General features: G+C 41.5%; 1 protein-coding gene across 1 annotated transcript in view; it reads right to left on the bottom strand.

The window, feature by feature from the left end:
• The window catches only part of EDNRB (endothelin receptor type B), a 29,788-nt gene extending 4,966 nt beyond the window's left edge, over nt 1–24,822 (bottom strand). The window contains exons 1-6 of the mRNA XM_080916614.1: nt 24,238–24,822; nt 4,309–4,421; nt 3,972–4,176; nt 2,565–2,714; nt 1,127–1,260; nt 302–410 (exon numbers count right to left, since the gene is read on the bottom strand). Of these exons, the coding sequence (XP_080772740.1) occupies nt 302–410; nt 1,127–1,260; nt 2,565–2,714; nt 3,972–4,176; nt 4,309–4,421; nt 24,238–24,729 (1,203 nt within the window). The 5' untranslated portion in view covers nt 24,730–24,822. The remainder of the gene's footprint in view (nt 1–301; nt 411–1,126; nt 1,261–2,564; nt 2,715–3,971; nt 4,177–4,308; nt 4,422–24,237) is intronic.
• Between the last annotated feature and the right edge of the window lie 597 nt (nt 24,823–25,419).

Raw genomic sequence — 25,419 nt, forward strand, 5'->3', positions numbered from 1 at the left:
AAAAAAGTCTACCAAGATCGGAGGAACACAGCAATCAACTGTGTCTTATTCTTATTTGACGGGACAATGGTTATCAATACATGTAATTTTATTAACCTGAGCAATTCTAATAAAATTGGTGAGTGGCTAAGGCCTCAGGGCATGGCTGACCATTGACAAGGATTTGTAAGTATATATGTTCTACAGTGGAAAGGCAATATTTAATACTACAAAGTAGGGAAAATTAGCAATTAGTGTTTTCTTAAAGCCTATATTTGATGCCAGATCACAGGAAACATTTTACTTTAGAAGAATCTCTTACCTTAAAGCAGTTTTTGAATCTTTTGCTCACCAAATACAGAGCGATTGGATTAATGCAGGAATTCAAAGAAGCCATGTTGATACCAATGTAGTCCAAAACCAACAAAAAGCTGCAAGAAACCCAAACGTGTCTGTAAAGATTACATTCCTCCACGTGTATATCTGATGCACACCTTTGTGATTTTATGAAGAAAACCTAAAACCCCAAATTACCAACGTGCAACGGTTGAGTTTAACCACCGATTTGCCAGTAGAGGTACCTGTCTGCTCTTCCGCCTGCCCATCTCTTCTTCAGTCTGTTTTTGGCATCTCCCCTGCCCTCTCCCAACTCCATCTCCCATATGAAGCTTTTCTTTTAGAAAGAAGATTCTCGTTTGCATCGAATAGGCATTCAGAGGAGAGGGGACGGCTGTGAATGGTGACATTTCGGATCTGACACTTTGCATCTTGTCATCATTCTGACAACTCTGCCCACATTCCCAAGGTTGTCCCAGCCCTTCTGATTTACCCATTGAGAGGAGTAGTAAAGTGAAAGCTGGGAGTCTTACTTGGCCTCTGTGGATAAGAACACAGTGTCCTTTCTGCCTATTACATAGGTTGATGATGGAGAAACATCTGGGTGACAATTTCATAAATTAATTTTATTCTCTTTTTTTCAACCTAAGTTAGCATAGATTTCTGAGTTTCATACATACATGTTATGACATACATGTCATTGCATGTTGATCTTTATTTGCCTTTTCCCCTCAGCACCCTCTCCTTCCCCCTCTATCTTCCCCCAAGTAGTGGTCATGGCTCCTTTCATGTTACTGTATGTTCTCCTTACCTCAGAAGTTCACACCTGTGAGGATTGCTCTGGTCATAAAGGGTGAGCTTCAGAATCCTGCTGAGGTGAAGAGGAAGCCAACAGAGGGCAAACACGAGAACCAGGCAGAAGACTGTCTTGGCCACTTCTCTTCTCTGAAATAGAGCCACAGGTTGCACACATGCTCCTCAAATAGACAATAGTATTTACAAAAATAAAGACTTGGGGCGACAAGCTTTCTGTTAGATAGTTAGCATGGATTAGGATTGAAATTGCCAGGGATTCATCTTTTAAAGCTAGGGGCTTTGGGGAGAGGGATGGGCAGATGGCTCAGCAGCTTAGAGCACTTAGAAATAGGTTTGATTACCAGAAGCGCATAAAGGCTCATAACAACTTATTCCTCCAGTTTCAGAGAACTTGATGCCCCTACTCTGAACTCTATGGGAGCCAGGCATGTGGTCCACATGCACACAAGCAAAACATTCATATACATAAAATAAATCTAAGGATATATTATTCACACTTCACATGTTTGCACAAGTGTGTGTGTGTGTGTGTGTGTGTGTGTGTGTGTGTGTGTGAAACTGGACATGGTTTTACAGGTCTGTACTACTAATATTTAGGAGTCAGAAGCAAAAGGATCTGGAATTCAAGGATATCCTTTGGCTAGCCTGGGCTAATCAAGATTTTTATTTTAAAGCAACAAAAGGCAATGATTCTCCTTCAATCATTATAGTCTCTAAATAAGTAATATAAAATGTTTATTGTTACAGAAATAGAATGAAAAAAGTAAAATATGTCTTAGTGTCTAATATTAGTTTATCATCATCATCACCACCCCCACCACCCCCACCACCATCACCACCACCTCCCCCACCACCATCACTACCACCACCATCCTCACCACTACCACCATCACCACCACCACCACCATAATCATCACCACCACCATCATCATCACCACCACCACCATCCCCACCACCACCATCCCCACCACCACCATCCCCACCACCTCCATCATCATCACCATACCCACCACCACCATCATCATCACCATACCCACCACCACCATCATCATCACCATACCCACCACCACCATCCCCACCACCACCATCCCCACCACCTCCATCATCATCACCATACCCACCACCACCATCATCATCACCATACCCACCACCACCATCATCATCACCATACCCACCACCACCATCCCCACCACCACCATCCCCACCACCTCCATCATCATCACCATACCCACCACCACCATCCCCACCACCACCATCACCACCACCACCATCCCTACCACTACTACCATCACCACCATCATCATCACTACCACCATCATCATCATTACTACCATCACCACCACCACCACCACCACCACCACCACTACCACCATCATGACTTTCATCTGACTGTAATTGTGGCTACACTCCACTAAATTCGTCCATTCTCTTACCTGCTTTAAGTGATCATTCAAAGCAATCTGCATGCCACTCTTCTTTCTGAGCATCTCACAGGTCATTAGGGTATAGAAGATGGCAGTGATGGCTAGCGGCAAGCAGAAGTAGAAACTAAACAGCCACCAATCTTTGGCTGTCTTGTAAAACTATGGGGAAGAAAGAATTTTTTATGATTAATATCTTCTGTTTTTTAAAAAAGCCTTATGTATCAAATATCAACCAAAAATAAAATATTCAAAGTACATTGATTTTGTAGCACCTTTCATATATGTACTGTATAGAATTTTGAGGGCCATATCTACTGAACACATAATTAAAGGCCTGCATTAAATGAAAGAAACATTGCAGAACATATTTCATTTTGGGGGATAGTATAGTAAGCTGTGGACAGCTGAGCAAAATTCTTATGTGTAGGTAACACTGAACAACCAAATATTTCAAATTTTAGGTATTATAGGTATTAAGCATATAAACCTATTATAGCATTTAATTGACATTTCCTTTTTCTATTAAGTGTGTTTAGTGTGAAAAACAGTTACACAGAGAACTGTACTAGCCATTTATGTCAGTAGTGTATACATGAAAGGTCAATTAAGAAAGTGCTTGTGAGTTATACTTTTCCTGCGTTCTTTTCTGTTGTTACCTTTCCAAAAAAAAAAAAAAAAAAAAGCTGTATCCCCATATTGGAAAGAATTTTATGTCCCCAATGTGCTATTCCCCTTCTAGTAAACAATAACCTCCTTTGACTTTGCACTGGTGACCCACTTTGTTCTTTTACTGATTATTGAATGTGGAGTTTATCAAGTTTATATAATAATCCTTGGTTAGAATTAGACCAACCTCCTCTGTATTAACCAATCCTGTTAAAAATATGTCTTATACTTAGATCTATCTTTTAGAGACTAATATCTCCATGTTTTCCTATTTTCAGATCAGAAGTTCTTTAGTAGGTTTGTTCAAAATTGATATTATTTTGAAAGACAGCTTTTCTTTTAACGTCAGAGATGAAGGGTCAGGCTGCTGTTCCAAATCCACTACAACTAGGCAACTTCTATCTAAATATATGTTATACCATCTGCTTCTCTGACAACGTTGGGTTGTCTTGTGTAGATTACACAATAATAATCAATCCTGTGGGACTTGAGACACAAAAGCCATGAAGTCACAGCCATTCTTGCAGGAACTTGATTTATCTGGATCCCCAGGGTGTTCTTGGAGAAGTAATTATCCTGACTCTTGCAGGTTGGGTCATTAGTGATGGTTAACCTCACAGTCTTGGGATCCAAACACTTAATTTATGCCAAAGGTAGTAATAAATCAATAGCTTACCAAGGTGGGGAACTAAGGGAAACAGTTAAATATTTATAAGGGAAGTGCAGAAAGAACAAGCAAAGTGAACTTACCTGCATGAAGGCTGTTTTCTGAGAGGGATTAAGCAGGCAGACCCTTAGGGGCTTTCCTTTGTAGTCCGATGTAATCATATCAAAACCTATGGCTTCAGGGACAGCCAGAACCACAGAGACCACCCAAATTAAAACAATTTCTACTGCTGTCCATTTTGGAACCCCAATTCCTTTAATTCGACTCCAAGAAGCAACAGCTCGATATCTGAAGATGTAAACAGAATTATTTCTTAAGCAGGTAGAGTTGGGCTGTATTGAATCGCATAGTTTATCTCCTAGGTGACATAGGAGTTATGTGGTGGGTTAGAATCACTGTGGCCTAAGAATGGACTCTTACCTGTCAATACTTAGAGCGCACAGACTCAGCACCGTGATCCCCACAGAAGCCTTCTGTATGAAGGGCACCAGCTTGCACATCTCAGCTCCGAATGGCCAGTCCTCAGCCAGCAGCTGCGTAGAGATGTGAAGACCTGTTAGAGAGATTTTCACAAGGCCGCCTCGGAACTGATCATTGAGTGCTGGAAATTAGCAGCCAGAGGGAAGGAAGAACTGCCCTTTGAAAAGTCCCTGTGCCCAGTATAGAGCACACTGAAAGGAACGTAAGTGCAGCCGGGTTTATGAGATTCATTCTGTGTAGACAGTGGCGTCATGGGGTATCGTCAGAAAAGCCAAAGCCCCAGTTGCCTAATGGCCCTTTAGAACAGTGGTTCTCAACCAGTGGGCCGCGACCCTCCATGTGGGGAGTTGAACGATTTAGTCACAGGGACCACCCAAAACACTTGAAACGTACAGATATTTAAATTACGATCCATAGAAGTAGCAAAATTAGAGTTGCAAGAAAAAATAAGTTTATGGTTGGAGGGTGTCAGGACAACACGAGGAACTGTATTAAAGGGTAAAAGGAAGGCAGAGGATTACCGGCTTAGAAAATCAAACCTGCATGTTTCATAAAGCTTCAAAGCCCAGGGGATGACCACACTGAAATACAAGTTCATTAAACAAAAGAGTCTTGAGCGGAGACGACCGGACTGCCCCTATTCTGTGGATAACGTCGTGATTGCTAAGGTTTTGTTCTTAGTAGTTTATTTAACTAACTCTGCTGACCTAGCCACACCACTCCGTGGATGCACTGGGTTGGTGTGTGCCTGCAACTTGCATCTGGTCTATGCTAATTTTTACCCAAACAGTCTCACTACAGACGGACATGCCCTCTCTGGCCTCCCTCAGGACTTGCTCTGATCCTCCAGCCACTGACCAAGCCTCTCTATCTCCTTTAGCCTCCTCCCCTCTTCCCTTTTATTATAGTTCTTAGCAACTCTAACTGCGTATAAAAGTTACTTTATTGCCTGTTTAGTTTTTGCTGTCCGACTCTCTGAAGTGTAAGACAGAGAAGTTCCTTGATCGCTTGCAACGGTGTCTGACATATAGCAGATGCTTGGCAATTGCTCATGCTGCTACAACACACAAGTATGGAGCAAAGAGACTTAGCTTGTTCTCTTTCCGTGTGTGTGTGTGCGTGCGTGTTGTGTGTGTGTGTGTGTGTGTGTGTGTGTGAGAGAGAGAGAGAGAGAGAGAGAGAGAGAGAGAGCAAAGAGACTTAGCTCATTCTGTTCATTCTCTCTCTCTCTATATATATATCTATATATATGTATATATCTATATCTATATCTATATATGTATCTATCTATCTATATATATATATATATATATATATATATATATATATATATATATATATATATATATATATATATATATGTTTCTCTTTATCTGGCATCAACAACTGCTGTTCAAAGGAGCTGTTTTCCTTCTTAGACACTGGGTGTGCCACACTGGTAAATGAATCACTTTAGGTAGACATCTGGATCTAATTTTCACAAGAATTTGAAAAGTAAAGAAAAATATTTATAATCTGTGGGGTTTGAAAAACTCCTTAAAAAAATAGCCTTACAAAAGGGAGAGCTATTCTGAAACACAATTGGCAATGTCTGGCAACGGAGGCTCCAAGGAGTGTGTCAAGCTCTGTGAATTGTTTTGTGACCAGAATGGTGGCGCAGGTGACAGTCTGTGTCTCATTACGATTGAGATTGGAAAAGTGAACATTAGACTCATTTAATTTTTAAATTGGATATGAAAACATTAGACCAATACATGGAACAAGTGTTGGAAGACTTTCTACATATGTACTTAATACAGGGGTTTGGAAACTTACCGTGTTGGAGACATTAACAAACACTAAAGGGGGAGCCAGAGCAAGCCAGTCACTGTGTCAGGAAGGTAATAAAGAGTGGCGAGGTCTGGGATAATCTTTGTCAACAAACATCAGATGCTATTTTTAAAGGAACCCCAAATATGAAAATTCCCTACTGAGATGATGTCCAACAGAGGTAGCCATATTATGGGATGTGAGGTGTTTTCTCTATAAGCTTCTCAGTAAGATGTCTCTGAAGAGACGATACAAGTCTGTGGGTGGTTAAAGCAATGAACCTGCCATCCATAGAGCATGCTAGGAAAAGGAGAATGGTGTGATGGTAATGCCATTTTTAAAAGGCAACTTGTTGCTTGGAATGTGGTCAAGGGAAAACAAAGACTTTGTACCTTTGTACAAAGTGGTGGTGGGCTGGACCACGTGTTGCCATGACAACCAAACTCTTGTGATTTAATTAAAGATTTTTAAAATTTTGCCAAAATATAAACTAAGCATGTTGCAGGTCATTTACAAGTTTGGTTTTTAGAATTGTTTATTGCCAAATGGGATACCTGATATCCATTGGTGATAAGAATTCTGGAAACCTTGACTCTGTCAAAACATGTGTGGCTACTAGTTTTACCCCTGTGATGTACTCTTACCTCATCTACAACCCTGGCTGGAAGGGTATTTGAGGTCCTGTAGTCACCCTTCCTAGTTCTTATTTTTCTATGGACTTCCTCTCTATTTCTATTTATGTTTTCAGCTTGTACCGAATATTAGGAACCCAACTATTATTTGGGTTTTGCATAAAACTGCAGTGAGCCAGCCAGGTGTTCTGTGACCAGAGGTAAGATGGTTGGAACAGTCACACCAAGTCAGGACCAGAAGGTCACCTGGAGCTTCAGGAATGCTGTTTCTCCTGGAGATTTCTCAAGGTTTTCTTCTCTGTGAGAAATCAGCAGAAAGCCCCTTTGAGCAGTGAGACTTCTGAACTTCAGCGTGCTTTCAGGCCGAGACACTTGTGTATTTTATTTCTTGGGTTTTATACACAGGAGCCTTCACAGCAAGTTGACAGAGGGACTCTTGCTTTGAGGAACTACTGGGTTTACTCCTTTCTTTCTCCTCTGCAGAAAACAGTTGTTTTGAGTGGTGTGTTTTGTCTGTCTTCAGGTCTCAGTGCCAGCTTAGTCCTGAACTGCAGCTCTCAACTATGGGTCGGACTGACTGGCTTTATTTTAGGAGCTTATGAAGAGGAAGAATGATCTTCCTTTATAATGTTGTTTGTTCTCAGTATACTTCAGGCACAGGAGGAAAACGGCTCAGAAGCAGGAGCCATTTTGGTTATTACCATGCACTCAGAACTAGAATTGATTTGGGAGACAGAAGGCAAATGGGCGAGGAGCAGATTACGTAGACGGCTCCGTGCGGCTTTATCAGAATGAACCTGCTCAGTGTGAACGCACAGCATTGGTTAGGCAGGCAACAGCCCGAAGATGAAGAAATAACTTACATCCTAAATTTACCAGTGGCTCTGTCACCATGGGTTTCTGAAACTGTCGTGGCAATTGCTCTGCCTCAACTCTCACTCCTTCGGCTGGTATTCTGGCTTCTGTGGACATTGTGGAAATAATGTAGCTAAATAACCCTAGTGGTTCTTGAGAAGGCAAGAGAGAGTATACCCCTCCCCACAGTGTATCAGATCCAACAACACTCCTGCTGGACCATTGGCTGGAGCTCCTGAGGGCAGAATCCAAGGGAGGAGTAAATAGTTGTAGATTGCAATGCCCATGGATAGGATTCTGACAGGAGAAAAATGAAAACATCTTCAAATGTAGAGGATTAACTAAAATTATTGGGAGTAACCCTCCAAATTTTTGAGGTGCCTCCGTAGAGCATACCAGCATTACTGTGATTCTAATCTTGTGGTTCCGGATAAGTATGGCTTTTAGCAGCCCAAGTGTTCTTGAGATAAAAAGAAAGTGACAGTAAGTGAATGGCACTCTAAGAAGATGGATCTCACAAATAGCGGAAGTTTCTCTTAAAGCTGAGAACAGCAGAGACAAGGCAGAGGATTTGAAGGACAGAGAGAATGCAGCACCACGCTCTCAGAACGCTGTATGGAAAATGGAGAGAGCTGTGGCAAATACCAAGAGAATGAAGAAAAAGGTTACCCTTTCTTCAAAAACCATCAATGCCCTCATGGTAAAAAAAGAACACATGGGAGGATTAAAGACTGTCCCAACCTGAAGAAGCCACAAAAGAGGAAAAACCGAGGTAAGAACTATATTTGCCCAAAGGCATTCTCCCTCTGCCCTTCCATGTTGTTGTTGTTAAACTTACCTCCTTGCTGTAAATCAACTGTACAAAGTAATGGATCCAAACTTCTGTTTTCATGTGTGTGTATCCTGTACACTGCATCTTTCTACTCAAGATCCTCTTCCACCCTTCCCTATTCTCAGTCGCTCAAGTCAGCCCTCCACGTCCCTTTCCCCAACTCTGGTGCCCACTATACAATCCCGTAATTCAACAAGGTTTGCTTACTGGTTTCTGTGTGAGTGATACAGGACTGTCTTGAAGTGAATACTCCCTGAGTTATTTAATCACAGCCAAGTGTGATACACTTCAAGGAGAACAACATCTACCAGAAAGACAGTGAAAATGGACCATACTTGGAAAGAAGCACTTCAAGAATCTTTGAAAAGAAGCCAACGTGGAATAAGATGTTTTATTTTACTTTGCTTCAGGTAAGAGTAGCATCAAGAACAGGGTTCCAGTTTGAACTATGTTAACGAATGTGAGAGACTATTCCAGTTACCCCACCAGAGAAACCTAGGAAGGGAAAGTTCAACCATCACCATCACTACCACCACCACTACCACCATCACTATCACCATCATCATCATCAATGTATATACATGTGTTCTCATGTGTTTATATGTACACATGTATGTATATGCTTGTCTCCATATTGGAGGGCACCAGATTTCCTTAAACTGCATGGAGAGAAAAGTATATGTAGCCCTTGCAGATGCTGGGACCTGAACTCACACTCTGTATTAAGAACAGTGAGTGTTCTTAACTACTGAGCAGCCACTTTTGGCCCCGTTGAAAACACTTAAGTGAGTGGGGCAGTGATGGAGATGTAAAGCAAATATGTAAAAAGAGTTTAAAAATGGAAAAAGCCTGTTAAATGAGGTCCTTTTATTCATGAGTTTGCTTCCAACCAGTTTTCCAACAGAAGTGTCCTTATCACTTTAAAGCTTGAGACTATGCCCTCAGGTCCTAAAAGGGACAATGGCCCTGGGGCCTTGAGACCCGGTAGAAGCTAGGAGGTTCAGCTCTCTGTCCACCTGGATTTTAAATATGTAGTGATTAAATCTTGACAGTATCACACCCACACCCGAGACAGGTTCACCCCATCAAAATCTGCTGGAGCAACCTAAGACAAGTGGACAAGCAATGTGATTGCAGTCACCTAAAACTACTCTTCAAAAGCATTTCTCCAACAGACAACGAGCTAAGAATATATATATCATTTCAGCTGCTTCTTTACTGACACAGATGTTTGTCCCCCACTAGATCCTTTTTGTTTGTTTGTTTGCTTTTCTCTTCTCAGAACTAATCAATATGGTTGGTTTCAGCTTACATTCTTTTTTCCACCCTTGAAGTCATTTGCATTGGCAACTCTCTAATCAGGGTCTCCCAGAACCCTCCCTAAGCCGAATATTTTATCTGCAGCTGGATATGTCACTCAGAACCCCTCTTGGCTCATGGCTAAAGTAGCTTCTTAATTTTACCTGTAGACAATTGTTCATGGTTCCTAGATTTTCTGGAGGACATAAGAGAATAAAGGGGCTGTTCAAAGTAACATATCAAGTAAAGATAACTACCCAAGAGGCCATGCATGACCAGCCCACACGCTTTAAAAAGATTTAGTAATTTATTTTAAGTGTAGGTTTGTGTGTGTGGTATGTACACTGTGTGCCTGTGGAGGCCTGATAAAGTCATTAGAAACATCTGAAATGGAGTTGTACGTGACTGAGAGATAATTGGTGAGAAACTGGAATAGAACGCCTGTCCTCTGGAAGAGCAGTGTGTAATCTGAACTGCTGACACACCGCTCTAGTTTTAGCCCTTGGGTTTTCTTTTCTTTTTTTAAAACTCCTCGATGGAGAATCTTTATTTCTGATAAATACCCTGAGGAGAGACATACCATGATGTAGATTGATGTTAAGTCGATATATGATTGGACAGTGGAGAGGTAGGCAGAGAAAAGGTAGGAAAACGGAAGAGAATCAGAGAGATTGGAGAAATCAAGATGGAGCCGGGAAAGCAAACTAAGGTCCTGGTGGCTGTAATCAGACATAGGTAGATATAAATATTTAAAGAGAATCTACAGGTCTCATGTAGAAGGGAAGTTTGTATCTTTGTCCATTTTCTATAATATTGTGTAGAGGGTTTGTGAATTGAGAATTTATTATATAAACCCGTCTGAAGAGTTACTGGGCTTTGAAGTGATGTTTGTGACAGGTAGTGGAGGAGAGAAGACACAGGGGCGGTAATTCCACCTGGGACAGAGGCAGTAGGGCGGGTAGGTTAAGGGCTGACAGCCCCCTTTAAAATTTAAAGGTCAGTTCATCTGAAGACACCCATTACCATGATTGCAAAATATAGAGGGATTGAGCTGGAATCCTTCTCCCTACAAACTAGCTTTCAAAATGCAGGAAGGTGTTCTGAAGGGTACTGGGGGAGAAATCACAACACTATCTTATCTAACTGTGAAATTTATGAACTACAACACCAAACTGCCAAGCAAGGTGTGTCCACACGTGCAATGGTGCATGATTTTTAGGTGGTAACCAACCACTGTCTGATTGGATTTGAGGTCCAGTCAACAGAAGGGGTCCCATCTAGTGCTATAAGCCTAGTCAAAGTCCTATGGCATGATGTTTAACTAATAGACGAAACAGTCAACTGCTTTTCATTATGTAGGTTTATACCCTTGGACATGTATGAAACTGTCAAAGAACAAATTTAATTAATATTTGTAAAGAAGCATAGGTCAGTAACTCTAGATGCTTATCTTGGTTACTAGCAAATCCAACAAAGAAAACATCAATCAAATGTTCAAAACACAGTGGTTATAGATTCCCTAATTTGGCCTAATCTTTAAATTTTGAATAAATACAAATTCTATAGCCCAGAGCTCAATTAAAACAACCTGTTGGGACATTCTGCGCATTCCAGCTGGATGCTTGTTTGCCGAGGCTTTCATGGAACTCTAGAGCCGAGGACGTGTTTGGAGATAGAGAGAAATTGTTCAGTGGGATATCAGGGCCTCTTTCCCTTCATTACTTTCAATAACTAAGGATTGGGCTAAAACTCTAAAACTCTTCAACTGTTCTCATGATGTGACATACATGTGCTACACACATACACATACACACACACACACACACACACACACATACACACACACACATGCACACACACATGCACATACACATTGACAGTAAAGCCAGGTTACTACTTTTGCCATAAGATGTGAAGAGTTGGGTTATTTGTGGAACTTATCTTGAGAATAGTGAAGGTAAGTAGCTGGGAAACTCTGGGCAACTCAGTTATTTATTTATTTAATTCTTTTTTTTTTTTCAACTTTTTAAAAAATTGGACATTCTCTTTATTTACATTTCAGATGTTATACCTTTTTCACAATTTCACCCCCCTTGCCCTCCTATTGCCTCCATGAAGATGCTCCCTCTCCCAAACTCCCTCTCCCACCTCAGCACCTTGGCATCCCCTACACTGGGAAAATGAGCCTTTGCTGGACCAAAGGCTTCTCTTCCCACTGATGACAGAGAATGCCATCCTCTCCTGCATACGCACTTGGAGCCATGGGTTCTCTCTGTGCATACTCATTGGTTGGTGTTTTAGTTTCTGGGAGCTGTGGTGGGTTTGGTTAATTGATCATTTTGTTCTTCCTGTGGGACTGCAGACCCTTTCAGCTCCTACAGTCTTTTCTCTAGCTCCTGCATTTCGAACTCAGTTCTAGGAGAACTGCTACCTGCTTTTGAAGAAAAATGTCTCAGACGGCTAGGACTCTGCTAACCCCATCTTCTACAAATAATTCAGATAACATTCTGTCGAATCATCCTCCTTGGCCACAGACAAATCATGAAAATGAACCAAATTAATTTACATGTTACCTGCAAGGTACCGGGTGCTTTATAATACATGTCACATTTATTGTATTATTAATATTACAAAGCATTCATGAGGACCAGTATTACTGTACTCCCATGTAACAGATGGGAAAGCTGAGGCACTTAGCATTTACTAAATTGCTATGACTATTTTATACATTTCCATACAGTTTATGGTACATTGCCCTTCCAAAGATCAAGCTTGATTTCCTTTTCTTTGTTTGAAACCTTAAACAAAGTAAGTCTTTTTAATGAATAAAACAAGGCAAAAATAACAATACATGTATATTTCTGAAGACTTGATAAAAAACATATGACAACCTTGTCACACTCTCTAGGATCACTTGATCTGGAGGGGGCCGGCTGCTGTTCTATAAGAACATTCAGACATTTCTCTGAGAGTCAACATGGCAAATATTTGAGGCCACCTAAAACCAAGGAGCAAGAGAGCGGCAAGTTTCTGAGCCAGCAAACGCTTCAGCCTTGGTCAAAGATTCCTGAGTTTCAAGAAGTGCAGGACCTTCCAGTCTTTTTAGTGGACCCTGGTGAGAGATACTGTGCTGGGAGCTTCTAGCTGAGCTGCATCTGAATCCCTGCCCCAGACTGAAATAACAAGTTCATTACTGTTTAAGCCATGAGCCAGTCAGATGATTTACTCCTCTTCATTTTAACTGTGTCTGCTTGAGTTTCTCACTTAAGCAACAGATGCCCGTCCACTATCTCTAGAGTCTGTGCCTGTAACCACTATCATGTCTGCCAAACTGTTTTCACAAGCTGCTTACAGAAAGAGCTTAGGGGTAAACAAAGCCATTTTGAGTCTCATGGCTGTGTGTGAGATAGATGGACTCTATCTGCAGCAGAAGCCTGTGTCCTATGCAGTGGTTAACCTTAAGTACCTATTTGACTGGCAGGCATTGCGGCGCTCCCAAATACAATTCACCCTTTGAATGAAATGGTATGTTTGGTATTAGGGATTAAACCCAAGTGCCTGGATCACATGAGATAAACATCTACCACTGAGGTGTATCCCAGCCGGTCCCCAAATTAACACCTGCATCTCTGATTTTGTAGAATGCTGTCTGAAATGTGGGTAGGAATCATATCCGATGTATTAAAAATCTGAGTAGATTTTTAAAAGTACAAGAAGGAAGAATTCATATCTTTTTCTTCTCAGCCTGCTTGCTTAACCTCAGACTTGTCCCATTCTCTGTGGTATTTAAATTAGGAATTAAACCAGTGATTCCCTAGCTGACAGACTCAGCTTTTACATGGCAGGTAGGGGGGACTTCTCAGCTTCATAGTACCATCTACTTATCATCTCTCTATCCTTCTCCCAACTATCTTTGTCTGTCTGTTCATCCATCCATCCCTTAATCCATCCACCCTGTTTATCATCTATCTATCTATCTATCTATCTATCTATCTATCTATCTATCTATCTTTCTATTTATCTATCTATCTATCTATCTATTATCTATCTATCTATCTATCTATCATCTATCTTTCTTTCTATCTATCTATCTATCTATCTATCTATCTATCTATCTATCTATCATCTTTCTTTCTCTATCTATCTATCTATCCATCTATCTATCTATCTATCTATCTATCTATCTATCTATCTATCTATCTATCTATCTATTTATCTATCTATCTATCTATCCCTTTCATCTGTATCATCATCTACTTTCTATCCACTCATTTTTTCATTCTGATGCCTTTTTATTAAGAAACTTGACTTAAATCTCAAACTATTTTATTCATGTAACATTCAAACATCTGAATGTTTTTTAAAAAATTCACTCTTTTTCAATTTGTTTCCAAGTATGTTAATACTGCCACCTTGCAGGGTCGGTGCAGCCATAACAAAAATCAAGATATGAGACTGTTCAGGCTACCACGGGGAAATACAGGACCAACAAAAATGATCTCTGTCCTACATCCAGGCTCTGTTTTGAGGTTGATATTATTTTTGGCCCAGTCCAGGCATTGGACTGGCTCTTCATACCACTGAGAGGGCTGCAGTCCAACCTCTGACCCGTGTTATCACAGAAGACAGGCAAACATAAACTTCAAACTGTAACAATGCTGTTCAAATTCAACAGAGAGATAGTAAGGAGCCTAGTCATAACTGAGCAATTGCTACTCTCCAGTCGACGCTTTTGAAGGGAAAAGGGCTGCGAAGAAGAGAGCGTTAATCTTCACCAGCCTCCAGGATCTCACGCTTTCCATTCCAAACTGGCAGCTGCTGTTCTGTGAGGTCAGAGATGGGAAAAGAGTGCAGGATGCTGTTCCCATCATTCTGTAGAAAGGAAGAGAACTTCAAATGGTTTCTAGTGCTCTTCTTCACGAAACCCCGAACTGATTGTTTAATGGCGTGCTTGACCCATCTTTATTATTTAGACATTACCCTTAAGCTATCGAATTAAAGGGGTAAAGTCAGGAGGCTTTGCGGACAAAGTCTGTTTCCCTCTGGCAGAATCCATGACCACTGCTGATGCTCAGCTCTGTGGTCCACATGGTCTCTAGTGATCATCTTTGGGAAAGTTAGTCTTTGAGACTAGCTGGAAACATCCACTCTCTAATGTCTGAGTCCTTATAGGAGGGAGACCTGTGAAGCTTGTGAGGCACCTACTCTCAACCAAGATAGCTTGGTAAAATCTTGTGAGTGGATATTCTTACATATTTTCAGTGATATGTGGAAATTTTCCCTCTCACCGCTCACTGGAAAATGATAGACTTTTAGTGAATCAGTAAGCAATGCTATTTTAAATGCAGCAAGAGGACAATTTTTATTCTCTATATTTTTTTTGTCTTGTTTTTAATCTCTGGGCTTTGCCTCCTTAATTCCATAATTTAAGGGTATGGGAAGATGAATTACTTGAAACCAAAAAAAAAAAAAAAAAAAAAAAAAAAAAAAAATCAGTCTTGGTCTGAAGCTCTTCTTCAGTAGGGTGGACTGTGTGCTCACCACGGTGTGAGGTCCTGGGCTCAATCCCCAGCACGGAGGAAAAGGAAGAAAAGGATCAGTTGTCATTTCTCCAGAAATTACACTTACAGAAGTTTGTCTAAAAGTTAAGTTTAGATACATATTATCTAATTGCCATCACAGTGGGTCTGTGAGCCACAACTCCTGTAACCGACAACGCCTTCTACTTCATTTTGTCTCGTGTAGTTCAAGACTTTTGCTGGTGATGGGTTTCTACAGGCACTGCACAGTGTTGTAGCTTTGACAGAACTGCATGCTGTGTTTGCTCTGGCCTGTTTCCCCTAAGCTTGCTTATGCTGGTTTCTCAGCGCCCTTCCTCGAAGTGATAAAAGTAAACAAATCAACAGTAAATCGGGGGAAAAAAAGACACCACCAGGCCAATTATAAGAATTCTACTCAAGAACAGACACTTTTGTGTCCTCTAATTTATAATCTTCTATCCGTTTAAAAAGAAAAGGGCACGAGAACATGAAGAAGGTAGTTTAATTTCATATTATAGAATTAGTTTTTGTATCGCATGCACTGTATAAATATTTCTAAAATTATAGTGGAATCTCAGAGAACAAATTCTCTTTCTTGGAGGTTATTAAATAAACAAAAAAATTCTCCAACAAACTTTCCATTTTTCATTGCTCTTTTTAATTAAAAATTGCATTCTTGAGTAATTAAATGGGGAAAGCACCTGCTGATACTCAGAGCATACCAACAAAACTCCAGCCCATATCATCAGGAAATGGAAAGCTAATTGTCTTGCAGAAGGAAATGCTCACTCACCCCAGTAACCATACATACCATTTCTTTTTACATTTTAAAAATTAGGAGTGTCTGCTGAGCTTTGAGTGAAAATCCCCGTAGACCATGTTACCCCATTTAGAATGCCCCAAACTCTTCCTGGCACACAGTGGTCAGGTCATTCATTAAATGTTTGTTGGATAAAAATGATTCAGCAAGTGACTGCTTTTTGACCATAAGACCAAAATTGATGCCAAACGCACTCTAAATATATTCCTTAGAGACCAGAGAGGACAGCAGATTTGCCTGTTGTATCTTCAAGCCCAGATGATCCAATTCTCTTGACAGAGAGCCAGGTTCTCTGGGATGAAGGCTCAGTGGTGAGCTGAGCTCTTCTTCAGTTCTGCCTTTCCCAGCTGACAGGAAGAGGTGAAAGGTAATCCCTCTCCCACAGTCGCCCTCCCACCACAGACCTGTCAAGGAAATGTCTGACATAGAACAGACCCTGCTGCTTCTCACTGTATAGTGAGAGCCTGTGTTCCTGGATGGACCTTAGATTATGGTTCGCACAGGTGGGAAGAGATGATCGCTTAGAGAGTGGTGGGTGGCCAGGCATAAGAGGAAAGTGCAGGTTGCTCTATCCTACGAGGTGGAGACCTGTCTATGAAATGGCTGGCATCAGAGAAGAACTTCAACTGTGTAAACATCCAAGGAAGGGAATAATGGGTTGCTCCATTTCCAAACTTCAAAAAGTGAGATTGTCTTTAAAAAAGTCTCAGTTTTCCTGTAGCAGGTAGGTTTCACTTTGGTGGGGAAATTTTAAACTACTATTTTTAACAAGATAGAATAGTCTCACTCAGGAACTTTTGTGTCTGAATTGTGTTTATTTATATATTGAAAGAACTTATGTTATACTTCTGGTTAAACTCATTGTGTATGTGTGTGTGTGTGTGTGTGTGTGTGTGTGTGTGTGTGTGTGTATTTTAATCTGTACCTATATTCTCAGGGACAAACATAAATGAAAGTTTTTGTCATTAATCACAGTGCAGCAGTCACCTAAGCACTAGGTTGTTATACGAGCTACAAGTAAGTGGCCAGAAATGATATCACCTAGGGCCTCTGCACAGCAATTAAGTGAATCCCAGCATACACAGCATCCCTCGGAGTTGTGTGAAACAGAAGCCCATGTGTTTCGTCTACTCACATGGCCCTGGAAGATTTCTATAACTAAACAGAACTCTGATTTTTGTGGAGACAAATTAAATAAAGTGCTTGTCACAAATGTCTAGGAAAAAAATCAGAGATCTAAAAATACTGAAAACGTTTCAGGAGAAATTCAAGTTTACATTAAATATACAGATTCTACTATTGTTATCATTATAGTAGATACTATATAGATCTACTATTTTTAAGTCTATAACAGGCAAGAAAGAAATGAATTGCCCAGTTTCTGCATGGCACTGGATTTGACCCCAGCATGACAAAAGAAAAAATAAAGATGGCTGTGGTCCTATTGTCTGAACTTAAAAACATATCCACAATTTGTGCTTAAAAGATTTCTTGACACATTATATATCCTTAAGAAATCTGGCTAAGGGAAAGAACAAAACCGCTAAGTTCATTTATGTAAACTAGATCTCCTAAGAAGATTCGCCCAAAATGCCTAAAGAGACTAAGAACTGGAGTCCTTATGGCCACAGGACTCAGATCATGACACAGATGGAATGACTTCAAGCAAGCGTATGAAGTCACGTCATGCCATAGTCGGGTCGGTACCGCCGGTGCCCTCTCTCCGGGGACAGTGGTAAACTACTGGCACATGTCTGAATTCTAAAGCACCAAAAAGTCCTTTGAATCACACTGTCAGGCTGTGTACAGTGTAACCACTCTGAGGTTAGTTTGTATTCTTTCTGGAATCCACAGGAAAACAGAAGCCCAGGGGCCCCCAATGGGAGGAAAACTGCTTGCCAACTTTGGCTGATACATTTTTGACTCAATGATGGCCATCAGCCTCATTTCCATCCCTTCTTCTCATTCACCTTCCCATACCCTCCGCCATGTTTTTTGATTTTTTGAAATTTAATTATCTAATTAATTAATTTTGTTCTCCTGCATGTTCATCAGAGAGTCTACAAGGAAAGAGTGACAGAATGACCACTTACCGTAAACCGTAAGGACACAGAAGGCTGATATCAGCCATGTTTTGGCCAAGGGAAACTCAGACACTCCAGGGGCACGCATCTTTAAACATAGCCAACCTCTAGAAGACTTTGCAAAATTCTGGAGGGGGCTGTCTCACATCATAAATTACAGCTAAAATCTTATTTCAGCTCGGGATTTCTCCGTCAACACACTCTAAATCACTTAATCATTTATTAACATTTGACATGTTTCTCTAAAAATAATCAACCACAGCATATTAGCCACACAAAGATAACCTTATATGGTTTTCCTTGTGAAATGAAGAACAGGGGTTTCTGGCCCTGACACAGGAGCCTGCTACGTCATCATTTTGTACAACTGAGGAAATATTTTCAGTTTCGAACACTCACTCTATATGAACAAGGACAGAAAAAAAAAAAAAGTGAAGTCCTTGAGAGATAAACTGTACAACATCCCAAGAAACTTTACTTAACGTTTTTAGGGCCTCCAATTCGTGGAGTGTTCAAGTGTCAGATCAAAGGCAAACATAATTTTTCACTGGGCAGAGGCCACTGTTTGCTAAGCATTTGTCACAGGAATCTACATCTGCATGCAGGACAGTGGGGATATTGTGTCTGGAGTTTCTGGGTTACTTAAGTCTGCTATTGATCTGTTACTTGGTTTTGCCAACACCCTCAAACAGGAGGGTGAGGCACGCCCACTCTGCTCTACTTAGACATGTAAAGGGAAACTGTGCTTGATCTGATGTTCTATGCAGGACATCACATGGGTACTGCCATTTGTCACAGGCTGCTGCAGCCCCTATGCTGAATGGGACATCAAGCTGTTTGCTAATAGATTCCAAGTTACCCAGAGACAATAGCCTACCCACTTTCTCCTTTTCAGAGGAGTGATTGGTAATGAGATAATTGTTACTAAATTTCGAGGATGATACTCCCCTGCCAGTCCCGTGATGATGACTGGTCTGGTATTGCTACACACACACACACACACACACACACACACACACACACACACATTTGTGTGTGTGTGTGTGTGAGAGAGAGAGAGAGAGAGAGAGAGAGAGAGAGAGAGAGAGAGAGAGAGAGAGAGAGATACACTTAAGATTCACTGAAAGGAAAACAGTCACCTCAAGGGGTAACTCTGATACTGGTCCCTCAACATTTACTTTTCCAACTAGTTAACTTTACTCAAAGCTGTCAGAGTCACAAAGGATCTATGTAGGGTAGTGAGAAAAGTGAGTTTGTCCATAATGATAATTGATGATATCAATGATAATTGATGATGCCACAAACAGAAAATGCCTGCCTACCTGCTAAGGTCATCTCTTTCAAAACTAAGTTTTGGGCTCCCTGAGCACTCCTACACTTTGACATGCCCACATTTCAATGCTAAGTGTGTTTCAGTTGAACTGGTTAAAGGTTAAAGATCAGGAATGTTGCCCATCAGGACTATGCATCCATCGTTCTCACTCTCGCTCTATGATGGCAAACAAAGTCTTAACATCAAGAGCCCTTCACAGCACCCCAGTGTTTGCCTTGGTTAGGCTTCTGCTCTTGACCCCTGTGCACATGGACTACCTTTAGATCCCTATCACAACAGTTAATGTAGAAATCCAATCCCCTTTGTTTACAAGCTGGTTTTAAAAAGTTCATCTTGGTTAGACAAAAAGAAAGCTATTATTTGAGAATTATACATACTTAGTCATCCTTATAAATACAACACAAAAGAAAACTATATTTTTAAGTTAAAAGGATAAATTCAAAAGCTCATTATTTTCTCAAGAACTAAAACTTTATCCCCAGCCAGTCATCAATCTTTAAAACAACATCACTGTTTAGCAGAACCAAGTCAAAGTAATGATCCAGAGAACAAGTAATACTAAAGCACTTTAGTGTCGAGGTGTACTCTCAACTTTTCTACGTAGCTTCGATGTCTGGGCTACCACGGCTCTGTAGTCAGACACTAGGTTTTTATTTGTAACACAATAGTAGCTTTTAGTGCAGTGGACACATGCACCATGTCATCATGGACATGGTGACTTAAAAACATAGCACAGATGTTAAGATATGATACATGCCAGGAGATATGTCGAAGCAGTGATCAGAACCAAGAGAACGTCAATAATATAATGTGACATTATTCAGATAAACTGCCAAGTAGATACACTCTTTGACTTAGGTTCTAGAGATTTATCTTTTAGAAGCAGTTAGACATATACATGTGTGCAGAATTGTGTATATGTAATAGGATGCTTGTAGTCATGTTTGTAATGACAAAAGCTGAAGAAAAAGAACACTCCAAACATCAACGTCCCTTTTCATTTTAACATAAAAATGCAAACATTCTGGTAGTTTTTATTATTTGCTTACTATGCACTGAGACCAGGGCCAGATGTTATCTGTCCACTTACTTATCTACAAGTTCGTATAACATTTGGTACTGTATCTGTGTGTCACTGTACACACTGTGGATGATTCGATTTTTCCTATTCTCAGCTGTTTTATGTTCTTCAATGTCAGCATAACCCATGCATCCCAATGGGAAGGGTTCAAAGTTCTTATTGTTTCACACGTAATTTACATGAGTGTTGGAAGTGTTTAGTATCTGCAACTCATTCCGGGTCCTGAGCCTCTTCCCTCACCTTCAACACAGGGTTCTCTTGATGGAGGACATCACAGAATGGCTCCAACTAAAAGTTTCTAGAGACCCAGATCCTGAAAAGAAGCATAGCAGGGTAAAGAAGGGCAGGGCAGGGCGGGGCAGGGCTAGGCAGGGTGGGACAGGGCCAGGCAGGGTGGGACAGGGGCAGGATAGGGTGGGGCAGGCAAATTTCCTAAGGTAGTCTGCTCCTTGCAGACAAGATTTCATGTAAAACACCACCTGTATTTCAGAGCAACTTTAAGGGTCGATACAAGCTGTGACATCTGTGATTTGTCAGCATTACTGAATGCTATGAAATTGAACTTCAGATGAGTGTAGTAGATTCAAAAGGGCACTTGTGAGCTTCTAGGGCACAGAGATAGAAGTGCTGATGGAGTCTGATTCCAGAGGGGGATAAAAAGTTAGAGTTTGACTTGCTTAGCAACTCATAGCTATCACTTTAGAAGACATTTACAGCAGCATTCGTAACTCACTAAAATTATACTTTGGCAATTACAATGCCCAAGGCTCTAGAACTTTACAAACATGTTTGTAAGAGTTATATACAGCCACAGTTATTTAGGGGCATAACATGACTTTTAACTCGTCTTAGGTGTTTTGGTGAGTGGCCTTTAGGACAGCATCCACCATATTGTATAATCTAGACAGCCCGAAGAGGACTTCTGGGCTGCAAAGCTGACATTTCAGATGAATTCTGAAAAGGTTTACCTGTGTCTTTACTTAATGTGGCCACGAGTCACAGTTTCCACCCATGAACTCAAGCTGAGGTCCTGATGAAGCTCAGCCTGGGGAAGAATTTGATGTGCCTTAGCATTCTTGAAGTAGTGTGATCGGGAAGGCTAGGACCAGATAAGCTGTGTTTACGTCAAGAGGGATCACTTTCCAATGTTGTGGTATTTGGGCAATTAACTTCTTTACTTCCTCAATGACTTAAATTGGGATGGAGAGCTGTACATTCTGTGAAACATTATCTGAGTAGTTTAATGAAATAAAATGAGTTTATAATGCATATATGCATTCTATATATGCATTCTATATAAATATGTTACATATATATATATATATATATATATATATATATATATATATATATGTATGTATGTATAAAACTGAGGCTACTGTTACAGTCTCAAAGCAAACCCAAGGCAACACTGTAGGATTTTTAGGAGTTCATGTTAACACTCATTACTGTGGGATCTAAGTTGACAACTTGAGTTTCTTGTAGACAGATTTGGATGACTAACTTTAGTGACTCATCATTTTGTTCTAGGAGTAAGCTTTAGTGTATTGAATAGCTTTGGGGTAAAGGATGTAGTTTCCAGGGGAAATAATTGAGGAACTTGAAAGGAAACCTGCATGGTTCAGTTAGATAGTTTCTGGCTTATCAGAATAGTCATTTGATCAGGCAGAAAGTACCATGCTCCTGGAAGGGTCAGTTTATGTCTGCTCTAGTGGGAACACAAAGAAAGAAAAAGTTCCAAGCCCTGTCTTTCACTCAACAGTTCCATGGCTACTGATTAAGGGAGTTTCTAACTTGGTTAAATGTGTAGGTCAATGAAGCCTGCCTAAAATAGAATTTCATGGGCTTTTTGTGCATACCCAGCAAAGGCAGATTATAATCTCCTCTTTGGGGAGGAATCTTGACTCGACTATTTTTCAGTTCCTCCCACTGTCTCCTGCAAAGCTTCCCAGTTCACTGTGGAAAGAAAGAAATCTTGCCATTGTATAAAAGTGGGTCAGTTCTGATCCTACCAGAGTTGCGAGCACAGGTAAAGAACTTCTCAGCCTATATGTCTCCAGGCAGATTCTCAGAGGCCATCAACGGCAATCGCTGTCCCAGATTTTTAGCATTTCTTCTCTGTATCTCTCTCTCTGTTTCTGCTTCTCTCCAGGGTCTGGATCCTAATCTATGTCCCATCTCTAAGTCTCAGAAATGTCTGGAATTCCCTTTAAGTGTGACTACTGGGGTCAGGCTTCCCAGGGACCAACAAAGAACAATCGCAAGGGCTGCCTTATGGTAACCACTCACGCCATTTTGGTTAGAGAACACTTGCCAATCTTCCCCATCTCAACAGTCTCTCAGCTCCTTGTACAAAGGTTTGGGTTGGTCTTTGGCCCGTGTACAAAGTGCACTCTTGTTCCTTTACACCCGGATTGTGTTTTTCTGTGGCTTTTTATTGATGACCTTGGGAAGCAGTGCTACAAACTTGCACAACTCTAAACATTGCTGGCCTTTTTATTCCATCCGTTCTCATTAACACCACAAACTCCCCAGAGGTGGGCAGTTTATTGGAGAATGGGAGAGAATGAGACCCACAGGTGCCAGGATATAGTCCTGACGTCCAAAACCACCCAGAGTCAACTGTGTGGATGCTCATGTCCTGCCTTGTTCTCTGAGCCATTTTTTCTGATAGCTGTGCAAACCACCGAAATGTTAACTACTGACAATTTTACGGACTTTATTACACAGTTCTCCATTCTCTTGCCCATGTTTTGTGCATTACCATGAAATATCAGAGATAACATCACAAAGCTTACATCTGGGAATCTGGCATACTGGAGCCTGTTCTCCACCTCTAACTCATGGAGGGCCCCTGAATATCCTATAGGTCATGTATAAAATGGCAATAAATTCCAACATGTGGGTAGCTGCAATGGGTAAAGAAGGTAACATATCTAACCTTTCACTTGGAGCAGAACGTTATTCCATGGAGGGTATCTAAGGCCACTACCAGCAGGGAGTTCCCTTCTACTCCATTCTGGGCCCCTTTAGCCCAAGCCAATTATGTCCTGAAATCTTACCACAAGGCTTTCCAGGTCCTGAAAACCACCCTTTCCAAAGTTACCTCGCCCGTGAATCATCTGTACGTCGAAGATAGAAGATCTGTTTGGGGCAGATTTGCATTCCTAACAAACTCCCAGAGGATCCCAGTTTGGAGACCATACTTATAAGAGGTTGAGCCTAGAAAGACTGACTTCCGGGCTTGTGATCCCCAAAGGTCAAATCTTATCATAGTTACAGAGAAAGGATTTGTAAAATACATCACTGCTGTCAGCTTCAGAGCCTCTGATTCAGTGACCCTGGGTTGGGAACATCTGAATTCTTCTTTCCTAACAGGAATAATGTCACTACTTAGAAAGCTACACTTGTCAGAGACTAAGAAAACCCAGAAGAAAATCCTGTTCAATCATCACTATCTGGAGAGAAGACTTCTTGAGGAAGTGCTCCCCTCGAAAAAAACTTTGAAGATTGCCACTTTAACCACTCTACCTACCATCCCCACCCCTGGTTTCCAGACGGTCAGATCAGTTCCAGTACATTACCTTATAGGTGTTAATGGGAATGTCGATGATGATGTGGAGTAGGTCTCCCAGAGCCAGACTGGCGATCAAGATATTGGGACCGTTTCGCATGCACTTGTTCTTGTAGATGATTCTTAGCAGCGTGGAGTTCCCGATGATGCCTAGCACGAACACGAGGCACGACACAATCGTGTTGATGTATTTAAAAGTCTTGCTGATCTCGATATTTCGTTGGCACGGAGGGGGGAAGGATCTTGGGGGGACTCCAGCCACCCTCCCTCCTTTGGTCACCTCCGCAGGTGAGGAGGAACGCATCAGACTGGAGTTGGAACCTCTAGTCCAGGAGGTCTTAGTGGGTGGCGTCATTACCTCTTTAGTCCCAAGAGACGGTGTGGCCTGGGCAGACAGGAATCCTCTTTTCTCTCCCCATACCCCCAACAAGCCACAGGCCAGCAGCAGCGCCACCAAGGCGCGTCCGCTCAGGCTTACGAGCATGTTAGAGCTTGCTCCCATGAGAGTCCGGTAGCCGCTCCGATGTTTTCAGTCTGGAGACCAAAAGGGGAATGAAGACAGGACAGTTTAGTCAGCGGTCCCAGCCACGCCTCTGAAAACACTAACACTTGCCGGGTTGCCTCGACCCGCGCCGCAACAGTAAGTTAAGTCTGCGCGCCAATGGGGAACTTTGGCGCACGCCACCCGCTGGTCTGCATTCATTCTCCTTCCTGACCTAGCTCCCACTGTTTTAATCCCCTGCCCTGCGGTAGACCAGTCTCAAAGGGGTGGAGCATTCGGGCAGGGGTGTTCCAGACTGGGGAGGGTGGGTGCCCCAGAGAAAGAACACTCGTGTTTGCCGGGAAGACGCAAGCCCAAAGTTAGCTAAGTTTGGGGACCCGGAATGAAGGCACCTAGCGGCCAAGGGCATACATACGTCAATGCACTCAGCCAAGGACCGAGAGAATAACAGATCAGTACTAACTACTGTGACTTCAAACATTCGCTTTACAACCCAATCTCGGCTTAAATCGTCCTTGTGTGTAAGTTTGACTAATTAAAACAGAACAAAACCCAAACTACTAAGCAAAGCGGAAGCCCCAGAGCAAGGTACAGTCGTAGATGCAGATGTTAATTCAAAGCTAAACCAGAATGGTTAGTTACCTCGCATGGACTGGAAGCTCCAGGAGAAGCGCCACTAGCAAAGGAAGC

This window comes from Micromys minutus (assembly GCF_963924665.1).
Source record: "Micromys minutus genome assembly, chromosome: 5".
Taxonomy (NCBI): Eukaryota; Metazoa; Chordata; class Mammalia; order Rodentia; family Muridae; genus Micromys; species Micromys minutus.